Source organism: Fukomys damarensis, unplaced genomic scaffold (genome assembly GCF_012274545.1).
Source record: "Fukomys damarensis isolate Sample0158 unplaced genomic scaffold, DMR_v1.0_HiC HiC_scaffold_37, whole genome shotgun sequence".
Lineage (NCBI taxonomy): Eukaryota > Metazoa > Chordata > Mammalia > Rodentia > Bathyergidae > Fukomys > Fukomys damarensis.
In genome coordinates this window covers 42,419,227-42,434,527 of record NW_022900949.1, presented here as the reverse complement: position 1 = coordinate 42,434,527, position 15,301 = coordinate 42,419,227, and the positions used below count along the sequence as shown (strand labels likewise).

Sequence of the window (15,301 nt, the reverse complement as noted above, 5' to 3'; positions counted from 1 at the left end):
CCTGGATCCTTCCCCCAGCTGCAAAGTCCAAGGGTAAATAAGGTTCAGGCAGTGCCAGCTCCAGTTCACTGTGTACACTCACAGAGATCAGTCTCACACTGACTTCCAGGAAGGCAGAGGAATTTGACTACCAAAAGGCAGGACTATTCCTGGAAAGCAAAGTGGGGGTCTTCAGTTGGAGGAAAGGCTAGCAACAGAGTTCACAAAGAGACTGAGTAGGACATCTGACTTCTCCATTGCCCACGACATGCCCCAGAAAAGCAGGGGGCAGTGAGGTGGCATGCCCTGTTCTGAGAAGCAGAATTCCTGGTGGAGACCTAGGGGTCTGAGCCCTAGGCCCCCACCCAGCCAGACCAAGCCTGCCTCACAGAGGGCCAGCAGCTGAGCTTTCAGCTGGGCCCAAGGGCAGGTCAGTCCAGTCCAGGGCTCCCAATATAGCAAAGGTAGGCTCCCCTTGCCTCTTCCATTCTGTCAACTGTAAAATATGCTTTTCACAGAAAAGCCAGGTGGCTGAGGATGTAGTTCAGCAGGAAAGTATTTATCTAGCATGCTCAAGGACCTGGACTTTCAATCTCCAGCACCACAAAAAGAAAAGCAAAAGACCAGAAGGACCAGGTCTGCTGAAGGCATAAGAAGAGGTTCCTGGGATATTTTAACCCTTATACTGTATATCTGATTCCTGCTTATAAGACCAAGATGTCCAACAATCTTTTGATACCCTGCTTACCTCCCAGTCCTTTCACTCGATAAAGTTCCAGCTCTCTAAACACAGTGAGATGTTCAGGCTGGCAGCTGAGGAGGGTTCCCCACCCCTCTACCACAGCCACACTATCTCCTAGGAAAGGTGCTTGAGGCAATGTATCACGCTTCTCAAAACTCTTCCAGTCTCTGGCCATTTCCGTGTTCCAATTCCAAAGCTACCTGCCTCCATTTTTTAGGTGTTATAGCAGCACTCTACTTTAGATGCCAAAGTCTATATTAGTTTTCTATGGCTGCTGTAATACATTATAAATTTAGTGACTTGAAATACCACAAATTTATCATCTTAAAATTCAAGAGGTTGGAAATCCAAAATGTTTCACTGGGCTTAAAATCAAGGTGTCAGCAGGATCATTTTTTCTAGGGCTCTGGAGAGAGGCTGTCTGCATTCCTTGGCTCTCCGCCCCTTCCTTCAGCAACCACATCACTTTCACCTCATTTTCATTATCACACCTTCTCTCTGACATTCTTGCCTCCTTTTATAAAGACCTTGTGACTACACTGAGTTTGCCCAAATAACCCAGGACAGTCTTTTCATCTCATAATTCTTAATTACATCTGCAAAGTCCCTTCTGCCACAGAAGGTTTTTTGGAAATGAGGATGTGGGTATCACTGGGGGCCACTATTCTAAGTACCAAAGGAAGGTTAGGGTTGTTTGCCAGTCTCAAACCAATCCAGGAATCTTATCCAGGGCAGAGGGGTCATGAAAGGGCAACAGGCATTGCTCTAGTCATCATCTTGGCTACCCATGGTCAGGAACTTCAGAAAGCCGGGGACCTGTCCCTGCCACTGCCAAGGACAGCCTGTTCTCCTGGCATGGCTGTCGTGCAGGGATCGGGTGCACTTGAGCCCTCAATGCCGCAGTAGCTTAACTTGAATAGCTGCCTGGCTCAGGCAGGAGGCCAGGCACTCATGAATTCCTCTGCTAACCAGAATACATAAGAGTTGCTGACAGGTCAGAGGTGGGCCATGTTGGAGTTCCAGCCCTATTCTAGAAAATGTTCACCCTGTCATCCACCCTGGTGGATGTCTACTGAACTTGAGTATGCCAGACTCCCAGGGGGCCCCAGGAAGATGAGACAGGAAGGTTTCCAAATGCATGGGACATAACATTATTGGCACTGGGAGACATGGGCTAGGGCAGGCAGGGAGAACAGAGAGGTCAGAACTGGTGTTCCAAAGGAGGAAGTGTTTGTGTTGGAACAGGGGATGAGACATCATTTAGACTAGCAGTAGCAAGCAAGGGCACAGGGAAGGTGTGTTCTGAGAGTGAAGAGTGCTACAGGGACACTGAAGTCCAGGGCAATAGAGAGAAAACTATGGGTGAAAGACACACCAGTCTGCAGAAGTTGAAAGGTTTTCTATCTCAGGCCATTAGCTCTCATACCTGTCAGCAGTAGAATGCTTTGTTCTGATTGCAGCTTACACAGAGTACCCACAGGGCCAGGAAAGGGTCTCCAGGACCCTTTCCATGGCTGTTCCCCACCTCTACAGATCTAGACTCTGCAGAACACAGGAACCACACTCAGGTACTGGAAGGCCAGCCAAAGGTTTAGGACAGGGACTGGGAACAGGTGATGGCCCAGGGTGCAGGTGGGAGCGGAGAAGCAGAAAAGGGTGTATTTCTTGTAGTCAGGAGTTTGGGGGTATATACAATAAAGCAGCTGGCTGCTGGCTAAGCCCTAGGAAGCAGCTAGGGAAAGCTTTCAACTATGAGACAAGGCCTATTTCTGCAGCCAGCAGAGAAGAGGGTTGGATTTTTCTCCCAAAGAACCTCAAACAGGAATTTCTCTTGCCAGGTTCTGGGCTCTGGCTGAAGGATACCTGGGGCTGAAGGCATGTTCCTCAAGACCTCAGGGTTCTATGGAGGCTGCATTGTACCATTAGCTCCACATCCTCTTCCCATTCTTACTCCGGGTCCTCCTTGATGTGTGCCACAAGACATGGCTCAAGTCTCAGGCTGTGGCCTTAGGAATCAGAGGACAGGGCAGGTGAACCTGGCCGAACAGAAGCCATGGGCTGCCTTAGCCTGGGCTTCAGTGCACTCAGATCCATGTTTGGAGGGGCTGCGGGGGTATGGGCTGTCAGTTTCTCAGCCACAGGTGGTTCCATCCCCAGATGGCAGGGAGAAGCCAAGAGCCCAGGACTGAAATCCTTGTTGTCTTTCCTTTCCAGACTCCCCTGTCTGCCTGCCATGCATCAGACAGACACAGGAGGCTACAGGGTCTTGCCTTCCTATTTCTGTCATCTGACGTAGATTATGAAAACACGCACAATGTTCTGAGAATGCTACATCCCATGGGCTCTTTACAACCATCCTATAAAATAAAGCATTGGTTCCATTTCTCAGGCTTAGAGGCCAAGGCTGAGTAAGGTGAAGTCATCTGTCCAAGATCACTTCTTGGTGAGGAGATTCCAGGACCTGAACTCTGGATGGTGTAGTTCCAGGGCCCAATCAAGTCAATGACAACAGGCCTGAGGCCTTGCCTTGTTTGGCTTGGACCTTATCTCCAGCAGAGCCAGGCCTCACATTTTTCTGGGAAAAAAGTTAGACCAAAGGGTGGCTCCTGCTCCACTGACCCCAGCTATCCCTACACTGTCATTCTCCATTATACTCTTTTGGGTGCCACATGTCAGATACTAGGGCTCTGGGACTTGCAGCCTGGCCTCTGCCAAGGCAAATGTGCTCCCCACCATAGCAGTGGGTGACACTCAGAGTGGGCATAACTCCAGCAATATAATACCTCTCCTAAGGTAGAGACCTAACTTCCTGTCTCCACCTGGCCATCCTATCCTGGGCCCTTGGACAGGTCACATCTTCTGTTTGTGCCTTGGACTATCTGTCTGGACAACAGATATTCAGCTACCAGCATGCACCCTCTGCTTAGCTTACTACAAGTAAAAGAAAGGTGCCACTTTGCATTGCCCTTAGACTCAGAAGAACCAGCTCCTCCTTCACAGGAAAAGGAGTTGCCTGTGGTCCACTGTAAGACATAGCCCTGGAACTCAGTCATCCCAGCTCCAGCCCAGGATGCTGCCCACCAGACACACTGCCTCTGGCTAATGCATTTAGGTCAGGCCTAAAAGTGCCAAGTTGTAGGGAGGAGGGTCTGTTGGTCTGTCATGCTCCTTAGGAATTAACCTGATGCAGCCTTACGCCAGCAGTCACCAACCTAGAGGTTTCCCATTGCTACCAACATGGACATGAATCTGCAGAGACTAGAGCTGGAGGGAAGGTCTCAACTTGGTATTCACTGTCTTGCCTTCTCACTCTCTCTGGCTCAACCAGAAAGAAATGAGTAAAATGAAACACTAAGGTTAACCTGGGAGGGATGTTTAGCTAAAAGGCACACCCCTGTAATCCCAGTTGAGGTAGTACAATCGGGAGGCTGAGGCAGGAGGATCACCAAGAGTTTGAGGCCAGCCTGGGCTACATAGTGAGTTCAAAGCCAGCCATAGTGAGATTCTATCTCAAAAAACCAACTGATTAATCAACCAATAAAAGCTACAGGAATAAAGGTAAATCAAAGCCCTGTTCAGGTGCACTGGCTCAAGTTTTCAGTTAGGTGGCTATGAGCATACAACTCCAGAATTGTGGGCTGAGACTCCTCAGCCCCATCCCCTCCTGAAACCATGGTCAGAGCCTGGGCCCAGTCAGGGAACTGTGCAAGGGCACTGGCTGGTGGAGTTCTAGTCAATCCTAGGAGGGGCTCTCAGTCCAGGGCCCTATGGTACAAGGAGAGGAGTGAGTGCCATGCCCCAACCAAGCAGGGAACTTGTCAGCCTTGCTGGGGCAGAAAGAAAATCTCACCCTTGCACTGTCCAGGAATTAGAGGAGTCAGGGACCCATAAACCAGCAGCACATATACTAAAACAAAACAAAACAAAAAACCAAAAGAACACTGGGTTGCTACTTGTCAGTTTCTTGATGCTTCAATGTCCACATTTCCCAGAACCTGTACAGCAATTCCACAAAAAAGAACATGGAGCAACCTGTCCTCAGTCACAGTGATGTAATGGAGCTAGACTGGAAACATGAGTCTGCACAGCTTCTAAGTCAAACTGTGGATGCTTTTTTGCTGCCCAGGAAGGACACCCCAATCCTTGTTTCCAAGTCTCTCAGAAGTGTGCATCATAAGGAATCACAAAACCATGGGAGTGCTGCAAGCACCTGGGGTTCTAGAAAGCACCATCCATCACTCCAAGAAGGGTCAGCCAGGCACTCAGGCAGGCTGGGGACCACACTATGGCCCAGACCTCTGTACATGCAGGAACCGGGGCCTGAGGAGACAGGAATGAGAGCTGGTTAGCGCCAGAGCTCCAGGGCATGTGCAGTGGGCAAGAAGAGCACTCATCCCACAACTGGACAGGGGAAGGACCACTATGGCCATTGAACAGTGGGTGGGTCGGGACTTACTTCCCATAGAAGTCCTTGCGCACAGCCACAAGATTGAGGTACAAATCAGGCTGACTTTGAAGCCAATTACTGACAAGCTCTGGGTGCCTTGGGTCCACTTCCAAGAAGATACTTCTATATGGGGGGGAAATGGGTCAGCTCAATTGGGTAGGGCCAGGACTTGCAGTTATGGGTTACCTAGGCTGGGAGAGGTGGAGGCAGAATGACTGCCAGGATGTACCCAGTACGCACTGGGAGCAGAAAAGGTGGGGACACACCCAGGAAACCTGTTCTATCATACCCAGAGTCCTTCAGAAGTCGAGGTGCCAGGGTCAAGATGTCAGTAATGATGTCCATGCCCTCATCCCCACCATCCAGGGCCACTGGATCTTCATAGCTGAATGGATAAATGGCAAGGGGTGAGACCTGATTGGTGGGGGACTGGGGAGCATACGCCTGAAAAGTAGGAGATCCAGGCAAGGCTTCCACAAGGCAGGGTTCCCTGAAACTCAGACTCTGGGCTGAGAGGCAAGTGCGGGGACCCAGAGGAGGTAGTCCCCCCAAATGGAAGGCAGCTCCTACATCCCAACCTACTGTGGGCAGCATCCCCACCAGGCAGTGCCCAGCATGTTGCTGAATCCCATTACAGCCTGGCCCAGGACATAAGGGTCTCCCCTTAACAGGGTACTCACAACGGGGGTTTTGATTTGGGAGATCCAGATCCTCCGAGAACTACCTCTGAGAATCCAGAATGGGGGACTAGTACTCTGACCCACACTACTGCTCCCATTCAGGTGCTCCTCGGCTTCCCTGATCCTCAGCTCAGGTAAAAGCAGGATGGCTTATGCAGTCAGCAGGAGGGTTTTAATTTTAGCTTTCCCATTCTGTCCCCATAGGACCTTAAACAAGCACCACCCCTCTCTAGACCTATCCTCTATAAAATAGCACACACTCAATTCCTTCTATGAGCCCTCATGGTGTCCAGTGTCACTGAGCTTTCCCCATGGCCCTGGAAAGTACTGTTCATTCCCCTTCAGAGGCAGGAAAGTGAGGCTTAGAGAGGAGTCTCAAGTGGGAAACATGAAGAGAGAAGCTGAATCTAAGTAGGACTGTGGGCTCTAAGCAGAGTACCTCTCAATACCACTGCCACTCTTGGCTGAAAACCACCCCACCCACCAGTGTGGTCCTCCAGGGCAGCCCAATCCCACTAGGCTTTCTGAGGCCTGCCCCACTCAAAACCTGCGGATCTCTGCAGCCAGCTGCTCCATGTCCTGGTGAAAGACATACGGAGGGTTGCTGACAACCAGGTCCACAGAGCCCCACGGTAGAAGATGTGTCCAGCTCTCTTCTGAGGTCAAAAAGGAGACACACAGCATAACTAGTTCATCAAGAAAAAGCGATGGTAGCTTCACCTGACACCATGTTCCTTGGGTAGTCTCTCTGCTGAAGCCACATCTTGGGCCTGTCTCCAGACCTAATAGGCCACACTTAAAGATTAGTGCCCAGAGTTCCCAAGCCAGTAGAATGACCAGGGATATGCATGCTCTAACAGGAAGATTTCTACCTAGAGGCCCTAGATGTCCTTGCTCTTTCTCTTTTCTGACAAAAGCTCATTAAACAATATTTACCTCAAGTACGACCTCCACGAAACTCTCCATGGTTGCCTGGGCAAAGCAAAAGCCTCTTTCCTCTTCAACACCACTGGAATTGACACACTCTGCCTTACAGACATACGGTCTGAGAATGCAGGTAGGGCAGACCCAGCCTCAGCCAGAAAATGCTTGGCAGCTGTTTCTTGGTCCCACTTTGTGCCAGGTACTATATCACCTGTATCATGCACCATGGAGGAAGCACATGAGGCTAAAGACCCCATGGTAATGTGACAGAGCCAGCACCAGTGCTGGAAACCTGAGGACACTGCGAAAGTTGAAGCTGGGCCATGGAGTTCTGGGCTACCTCTTCCTAGATTGGGAGAGGGTAGGGAGGGCACTCAAGATTTTTGTCCCATGGGCTCTTTCTTAAGCCTCCATTTATCTCTTGTCAACAAGTAAGCCATAATAAAACTCATTAGTTATGGGGATTTAAGAAGGTAAGAAAAATCCTGTGACTGGTCCCCTCCTGGATCACATCAGCCAAGGAGGCAGCAGCAACTTGTCCATCCTCAGCACGGACTGGTCTGAGATGGCCTGTGTGCATCCAACTATTGGGAAACCCTCCCTCCATCTCTGCAGGTGCTTTGTCCACCCAGCAGCACCTAAGCCAGCATGCCCAATCAAAGGAAAATGGGTGGGAAAGAGTACCTGAGGTCACATCGAGGAGGATAGTCCAAATCCTGTCCTGTAACTGAAGCCTGAAGAGATGGAGAGGAGGGAGAGAGTATGAGGGGGATATATCCTTACCCTTGGCTACAAGGATGAGGAGGGATAGTGAGCCCTTAGACCAGCAAGATAGCCAGTGCTTACATCTACTCATAATCCTACAGGACCAATGCCAGACCACCCCTATTACATCTCCCTTGTCTGCAGCAGAAATCAGACACTGGTGGGTTTGACAGTAAATAAAGGTCAAGTTCAGGCCCCAAGGTCCAATTCCCTCATGCTTGTCCTCTGGCTCCCCAGCCCACCTACCTCTGAGCATTCTCAGAAGTCAGACTGATGGCGGCTTCCTCTTTATCCACAGCAATGACTTGGCTCTGCTCGAAGAACAAATGAAAGGCAGAGTGCTGGGAGAAGCAGGTCCCATCCAAGGAGATGCATCTCCCACCTGCATTTCCCATCAGAGGAAGATGGAACTTGCAACAGTGTTTTCTTTTCTATGGCCAGAGCCTAGACAGACAGATTGGGATGAGAGCTGGAGGCTGTACTACATTGGGCCAGAACTACCTCATCCTTCCACATCTGGTCACCTTCTCTCAAGTGCTTCTAGCAGAGGAATGTGGGGAAAGGGTTCTTGAGGGGCAGTGCGTGTCAGTTTGGGCAGAGTACAGCTGTAGAGTGAAGAGGAGCTTACCTCAGGGAGCTGGGTCAACAGGCTGAGGGAGATGGCTCCTGATCCACAGCCCACCTCCAGAATGCGGGGGCCATCTTGTCCTATTACATGGGGCCTCTGGCTCATCTCCTCCAGTACCCATTCTACCAGTTCCTGTGAGGCAAACGAGTCTGGATCAGAGCTGGTGTCCACCTGGCTCTTGGGGTTCTTGGCAGAAACCCACAACCAATTAGCCTGAGTGAATGTTAGAAAGGGGTTTGCCCAAAGCCTGGTTGACCTCATGTCGGTTGGAACTTTGGGCAGGTCTCCCTGCCTTTTAATGCCTCTGTTTTCTCATCTGTAAAACTCAGCATAGTTGAGCACAACCCTCTCTATGGGGGATAAGCCAAGTTCACAAAGCACTGATCCCACACCTGGCGTATGGTATGTGCAAAATAAATCCCAGCAGAACCCTTCCCAGATGTTCTCCTGTTTTGTGCTCACAGAAATGCTAAGAGCTATACCTGATGGCTCCTGGAAGTCTCTCTGTGCCTGACCCAGCTCCCTTGTATTAATCTGTTGGATCCTCACAACTGGCTCATGAGGAAACTGAGGCCCAAAGGTCAAAGCCTCACCTGGTCTATGCCTCACAGTGCTCCAGAATCAAAGGCTGCAGGCTGTGGGTACAGCTCAATAGTATAGCACTTGCCAGGGAGAGGAGGGGAGGGAAAGGGAGAAGGAAAGGAAGGAAGGGAGGGAAGGAGGCAGGGAGGAAGGAAGTTAGGTACTAGTCTGTCCCTAGCTTCCTCATGGAGCTAAATTTGGGAGGTCCTCAGAGCAACTCTTAAACAAAGGGACATAATGCTCTCCATGGGGCAAGGACACAGTCCCATCTAGGTCCTCTATCTGAAAGTTCCTGTGGCATACACAGAACATGGGAAAGGGGTGTATGGTTGTGGGAAGAGATGCACTGTATCCATCTTGGCAGTGGAAGGATACAAAAGGTTTTTATATCTCACTCGCCACCTGCTGCCTACAGGGACTGAAGCCAACACAGGGTAGGGGCAAGGGTGGAGGGTGGCTACTGTGCTAAAATACTTCCAACCAGCAGTGGAGTGGAGGCCCAAGTAATCAGTCATGGAGCAGGCAAAGGCAGTGTGGCCCCTTCTGAAAGGTACCCTTCCAGCAGGGTGGAGACGTGTCAGGGTATGAGCCTCTCAGTTTCTTGGTTATAGACTGCCTACTACAGCTGGAAGATGACCCATCAACCAGCCACACTGGCCAGCCACCTTTCAGAGATCTCCCCATAACACCTATGTGAACAGGCCCCCCCAGTGGCCTTCTCCCTCCTACTCCAGATCACAGGAGGTTCATCTTGTTTATGGAGCCATCTGTGGGGCACAGTGGTGACCACCCCAGGAGGTCTAGAAAGAAGGTCCTCTTCCCAAATAGCAGAGACCCTCCCTCAGCCTGAAGCTGGGGCTCTCTGGGGGACACTGAAAGCTGAGCTGGTCACAGGTCTTGGGCATCTCCTCTGGGTGAATATAGAAAGAATTCAAGAGTGTGGTGGGTCGGAGGGACAGGGGCACGTGGGCAGGAGGGAAGGAGTGGGCAACTGCTGTCCACTGTCCCAACATGTACTGTACACTCCCCTAAGAGAATGACCCAAGGCCTCAGCAGAAATAGTGCCATATGCACCCTCCATTAGGATCCCAGGAAGGTAACACTGCCTCTCCCAAATACGTTGCAGATAGTGTTGAATCCCCCAGTGCCCACATAACCTCACCATACTGGGCTGGGCCAGGCGGCTCACACCCCAGCCTTGGGTTTCCTACTATACATGCTGCCATGTAGGAGACACCCCCAGGGAAACCCCAACTCATCAGGCCACAAGCCACTTGTGACTTTGTACTTCAGAATTCTGCACCCATCATCATAAACTACCCTCAGTAGATGGAGAGAACAGTCACCATACTCCCCTACACCCTTCTCCCCACTCCCTGCCACAGGCCACATCCTCTTGAGTTCTTGGTAAGGCACCCCTGCCCCACTGTGGCTGCATGTTGGGGCAAACCTGGTGACTTCTCAGAAATCTCTATACAGTCAGGTAAGGGCTTGCCTCCCAACTACAGCATCCCCCTTCCTTGTCTCTTGCAGCAAAGTTGCTTTCCTGGCTCACACCTACCCTAGAAAGGGGGGCCATGTGGAAATTAAAGCTTACACCCAACACTCAGAAGCCCAGGACACATGGCTGGTGCCAGGTCAATTCTGCAGTGACTCAAAGGTCATTATGAGAGCCATCCTCCCATGCCCTAACCCTTGGCAGCCTCAGAGGATGTCAAGTGACCTCCTGATCAGAAGCCACATGTCTGGGGGGTGGGGAGGATACAGGGTGGTTTCCCAAAAGCCTGCAGGTGGCAGGTCACATCCTGCTCTGGATGCCAACCCTAGATGGGATGGCCCCAAAGTCTTAAGTGCTATCCCCACATTCTCCTGCTTGCCAGTCTTATGGCTTCATCAAGGCCTCAGATTTCCTGTTCCTGCCCTAACACTGGCACTGAGGTGAAGATCCAGTCTCCTAACCACATGATAGGGTGATGAGAGGGGTCAGAGGGTTTTGTGGAAGAGTGGCAATGGGTCTGGAACCCTATATAGGGCTGGTAGAAAGGGCCTGATTCTTCCCAGGAATGTTTATGTGCCTGGGTATCTTTCTAGAAACAACCCTTCACAGGTCCTGGTGCCATCTGGCTTTCCCGCCAGCCCTACTCAGCACTGTCCCACTCCAGTCCTGGTCTGTTCTCGCTGGTCAGCTCTGCTATCCACAAAGTAAGAAGGAAGACCAAGGAGGACCATAGAAAGCATCACTCCCAGGATCAGGCTACCTCACCAAGAGGCAGCATGTTTGGGTCACACATGTCCAGTTCTTGCAATTTGAGGGACTGACGTATATATTTAGTGCACCAGACAGTAAACTAAGAGGACCCCAAGTCACAGATTCCTTGGTCTGAAGGCCCAACCTGTTCATCATCTGGACTCAAAAGGGGCAGTGATCTGCCTGCAGTTACACAGCTCATACCAGGCTTCCAGGAATTTATATACAATTTTCTCCATGTCTCTTTTACAATTTTAAAGAAGTTTCTAGAGGGCATTAGTTTCTCACAGATTGAGAGGGCCATGGGTTCACAGGGTAGCTCCTAGGACAACTGTAAGAATAGGCTTCACACTTGGACAGCTCTATTTGGGGTACTCTGTTAGTTCAGAGAGCTTAGGTGATGGCTTGAGGGAGGGATAGTGAACTCTTAGATCAGCAAGATACCCAGTGCCCACATCCACTCATAATTCTGCAGGACCAATGCCTGGCCACCCCTATTACATCTCCCTTCTCTAGAACTGCTGGTTTAAGGGACAGTCACCAGGGCCCAATAAGAGTCCTCTGTAGTTTTGGCCCCAGCCAACCCAGTTTGCAAGGAGACACAGTCTGGAAGGGCACTGCCCCTGAGAATGGTAATTATGAGGTCCTAGCACCCTCTGGAGGAAGACTGGGGAAAGACAAGTACACTGAATTCCATCTCATCTGTCTTGTCCTGAGAGCACACTCACCTCTGTCTCAGGCCGTGGAATGAACACTGGGGGTGCCATCTTCAGACTGAGCCCCTGAAAGTCCCACTCCCCAAGGATATACTGCACAGGCATCCTGCACAGGGAGAAGCCAGGTGGTCATCGGTGCCCAAGCCAGAACCAAGCCTGAGGTAAAGGATACCACTTGTGGCCAAAGCTGTCAAGCAAGGCCATGTCCCTTCTTCCTATTTACACCTTGGTCACCTCTTGCTACTCTCTCACCCCAACACCTCCCTAGTCTTTAGACACTTCTCTCCTCCCTGGCCATGAGCTTGGTGGGGCTGGAGGAAGCTGTGTGCTACCCACAAGAGGCCTTAGGGCTAACCCATGGGTGCTCACCTCTGCAATCGGTAGCTACACAGCTCCTGAATGCACAGCAGTTGTTGAGGAGTCAGGGGTTGGGTTCGAAGTACTGGCTGCAAGCTCTGAAACTATCCCAAGAGAGAATGTGAACAGCTGGTTCCCCTGGTCAAGGGGCCTCAATTCAAGGACAATGTGGATAATGGCAATGGGTTCACCACTGGCTATTTCAGTCATCCCTGAATTCCTAGTATCCAGCACATACTGTAACAGTTTTTTGGAAGAGCTAGTTAAGTCCTACCTAGAACATTACTTCAAAAAAGGAAGTTTCATCCAACTCAGCTAAGTACTCAGTGAGAAAAAATCCAGATGTCTCTTCCCCAAGGTTCTCCCACCTCTCTCTTCGTATACTCCTGATAACACTGCACTTAACTGTTTTGGCTCCAAGGACATGAGCCACGATGTATTCACTAGATACTTGGGCCTCTGGGATGCCTCTCTTCTCAAAGATCCCTGTCCAGTGGCTGACTAGCTCTGTGGCATTCAACAGCCTGGGTAGAGGTGGACAGGGTGGCCATAAGCCAAAGGCCCGGCCCTGGGTGCCTCTCCTCCTCCCACTGGGGCCAAATGGAAGAGTCCGCAGCATTTGTCTCCAAAGCCCCATGATTCAGGAAAAGGCTTCCGAGTGCAACGTCTTCTTTGTGATGTCAGCCACTGAAGTAGGTCCTGCAAATGGCCTGTGGTCTGGTTGTGTGGAGATGAGAGGTGACAGACTCTAGTTAGGCTCCCAAATGGCTTTGGTCCTCAAAATGGTTGCCACCTTAAGGGGATGGAAGGGAGAAGCAGGAGTTGTCAAGAAAAGGGCATGCTCTTACTATCACTTTCTCAACTTCATCTAGACCTTCACCCACCTATTTCATTCTTCTTGTCTTGGCCACTTATGTTTTCTTCACATTTTTGGCAGAAGTAAGGTCATTCTCTATAGTTCAGTCTCTGCTAAAATAAACCTGAGGTGGGACAGGGCATAAGTTTAGCAGTAGGACAGACCCGTGTTTGGCCCCAGGGTATTTGACCTTGGGAAAGTCATTATTTCCGACTTTCACTTTCCTCATCCATAAAGTGGGAGAATTACAATACCGACCCCACGGTGAGGGATGCATTGGTCAATGAATGCCAGAGGCCCAGAAGCCAGCTCATCACACAGCAGGTATCCCAAGTTATAGTCTCTAATATTACCAGTGGCAAGAGACTGCCTTGCTTGGGAGCTTTGTTTATATCATTTTGCATGCACTGTCATTTGGATGCTGAAACTCTTCCAATAATTTAACCCATAAGCCCAAACAGTATAAATTGCCGATTAAATTTTAAATGTTATATTTAAATTGTCACAAACAAGTTTAACTGACGGTTTAAAACCAGCTGCCCCCTTTATTTCCAGAAAGAATAAGGTGCAAACTAGTATTTACCAAGCATTAATTAACACATCCTCAGAGACAAACTGGCTGTCGCGACATGCCCAGATTCACCCAGCCAGGGTGGTCCCGGGAGGGACATGGACATGAGTCTGCTGGACACAAGAGGCGACTCTGCCCATCTATCTGTGCGCCGCCCGGGGAAGAACCAAGCCCGAAGCCAGCATTGCAGGTTATTACTGAACAAGGCGAGCTTTTCTCTGAGTCTGTTTCCCCAACTGTGCACGGCGCGCCCATCCCAATCCCCACCTCCAAGGCATACCTGCCACAGGGGCTGTCTCGCCCCCACCTACCCGGGATACCGCTAGTGGAACGGCTCCCGGACGTGCGTAGCCTGCTTGCAGTGTCCCTGGGACTCACCGCTTCCGGGTCGGCGCAGTTGAGAAAGAGCTCCGACAAACCCTGTCGCCCAGCTCCGGGGTTCCTAACACCACTGAGTTAGAGATGTGTCTGGGATACACATTTCTAGAGAATGTGAGGTCTTAAGGTCACCGCAGGGGTAAACTCCAGCCCGGAGCAGGCGTTCAGGGACCAAGTTGGGGAGACATGCGGGGGTAACCCAATAATAGGCCGGGACAGGGCGTGAGGGCGGGGTCCAGTCCTGGAGGCGGGGCCCAGGGCTCCCAAACAGATTGAGCGCAGTGGCCTGCAGGGGGCAGGCGGTGATTTTACTCGAGACTGGCTCTTGAGACTGCTTGCTTGTAGGATTTGGAGCCAGCACCTGAAACCCGAACGCCTGAAAACTGGTTTCGAATTCTAATTCTGTTGGCCATTCGCATGGCTTTGTCCAAGTGCGCAGATGTCTCTGGGCCCCGGTGTTTCCTTCTAAAAAAATCCATAGCAGTGTCTCGCAAGTATGGCTTGTCGACACCTCCTCCCAAAATTTACTGATAATCACTGTCACCCAAACAACTGCTAAAAACGTGGTTTCCAGGTTCCCAGCCCAAGATGCATTTGTACCTAGCTGCGCCCGATCTCCATTAGCTCCTTAAAAACATGCCCTTAAGAGGGTGTGTGCCGACCTCCCCCTGCGACGATAGTGCTGAAATGGAGCGACTGTGAGGAATGCAGGTAGCTCGCTGGTTGAGCTGCCAGACGATGCCACCAGGATAAACACCGTGCGTCCTCTAAGCCCCATTTCTAACCCAGGGTTGGGGTCATTTACCAAGAGCCCTCACCCCACACCCCGCAGGAAGTCAGAGGCCGAGATATAGGGAGGGAAAACAGCTTGCTCAAGGTCATAGTCGTACAGCCTAAAGGACTCCCAGTCCAGGGCTCTCCCGAGCTTCCTCTATATGTCTGCGTGGTTGTCTGGGGTTTTCTTGGGGGAGAGGGGTCTGCCTCCGTGCAAGTGCAGCTGGCCGGGAGTCCGTGTTGTGGTCCTCCAGTAACCGGTTAAGGCAAGGTCTCAAAGACCAGAGACCCGGCTTTCCGTTTATTCCCGCTAGGGGCAGAGCCATAACCAAATGACAGACGAGAGAGCCAATGCTGAGTGGGCTCTAGGCCTGGTAACCAATCGGAGGCAGGGGCGCGGAGAGGGTCCGAGGCCGGGCGCTGGAGCTCCGGGGATCCCCCAGAGGCCGCTCAGTAACCGGTTAAGGCAAGGTCTCAAAGACCAGAGACCCGGCTTTCCGTTTATTCCCGCTAGGGGCAGAGCCATAACCAAATGACAGACGAGAGAGCCAATGCTGAGTGGGCTCTAGGCCTGGTAACCAATCGGAGGCAGGGGCGCGGAGAGGGTCCGAGGCCGGGCGCTGGAGCTCCGGGGATCCCCCAGAGGCCGCTCTC

The 15,301-nt window shown here is 51.2% G+C and overlaps 1 protein-coding gene across 4 annotated transcripts; it reads right to left on the bottom strand.

Annotated features, from left to right (window-relative positions):
* Positions 1-4,667: 4,667 nt before the first annotated feature.
* On the bottom strand, positions 4,668-14,301 carry Hemk1 (HemK methyltransferase family member 1). 4 transcript variants are annotated; one of them, XM_010615441.3, is made up of 12 exons: positions 13,874-14,301; positions 12,953-13,048; positions 12,475-12,861; positions 12,081-12,172; positions 11,724-11,817; positions 8,166-8,297; positions 7,784-7,848; positions 7,457-7,506; positions 6,396-6,504; positions 5,458-5,553; positions 5,178-5,291; positions 4,668-5,041 (listed from the first exon to the last, which is right to left on the bottom strand). In XM_010615441.3, exons 3-12 carry the CDS (start codon positions 12,703-12,705, stop codon positions 5,005-5,007), a joined length of 1,020 nt encoding a protein of 339 aa, XP_010613743.1. In that variant the 5' UTR covers positions 12,706-12,861; positions 12,953-13,048; positions 13,874-14,301; the 3' UTR covers positions 4,668-5,004. The 4 variants fall into 4 exon arrangements, with proteins under 4 accessions (XP_010613743.1, XP_010613745.1, XP_010613742.1 ...); XM_010615443.2 differs by having other exon boundaries at positions 13,807-13,875; XM_010615440.1 differs by lacking the exon at positions 13,874-14,301 and adding an exon at positions 13,776-13,863.
* Between the last annotated feature and the right edge of the window lie 1,000 nt (positions 14,302-15,301).

Excerpts from the sequence above, each read along its gene's own strand:
- Hemk1 (XM_010615441.3), bottom strand. The coding sequence starts at position 12,705 with ATGGGGCTTTGGAGACAAATGCTGCGGACTCTTCCATTTGGCCCCAGT. Across the intron at positions 12,173-12,474 it reads ATGTCCTTGGAGCCAAAACA|TTTCAGAGCTTGCAGCCAGT; the intron begins GTTAAGTGCAGT and ends CTCTTGGGATAG. Across the intron at positions 11,818-12,080 it reads TGTAGCTACCGATTGCAGAG|GATGCCTGTGCAGTATATCC; the intron begins GTGAGCACCCAT and ends CTCCCTGTGCAG.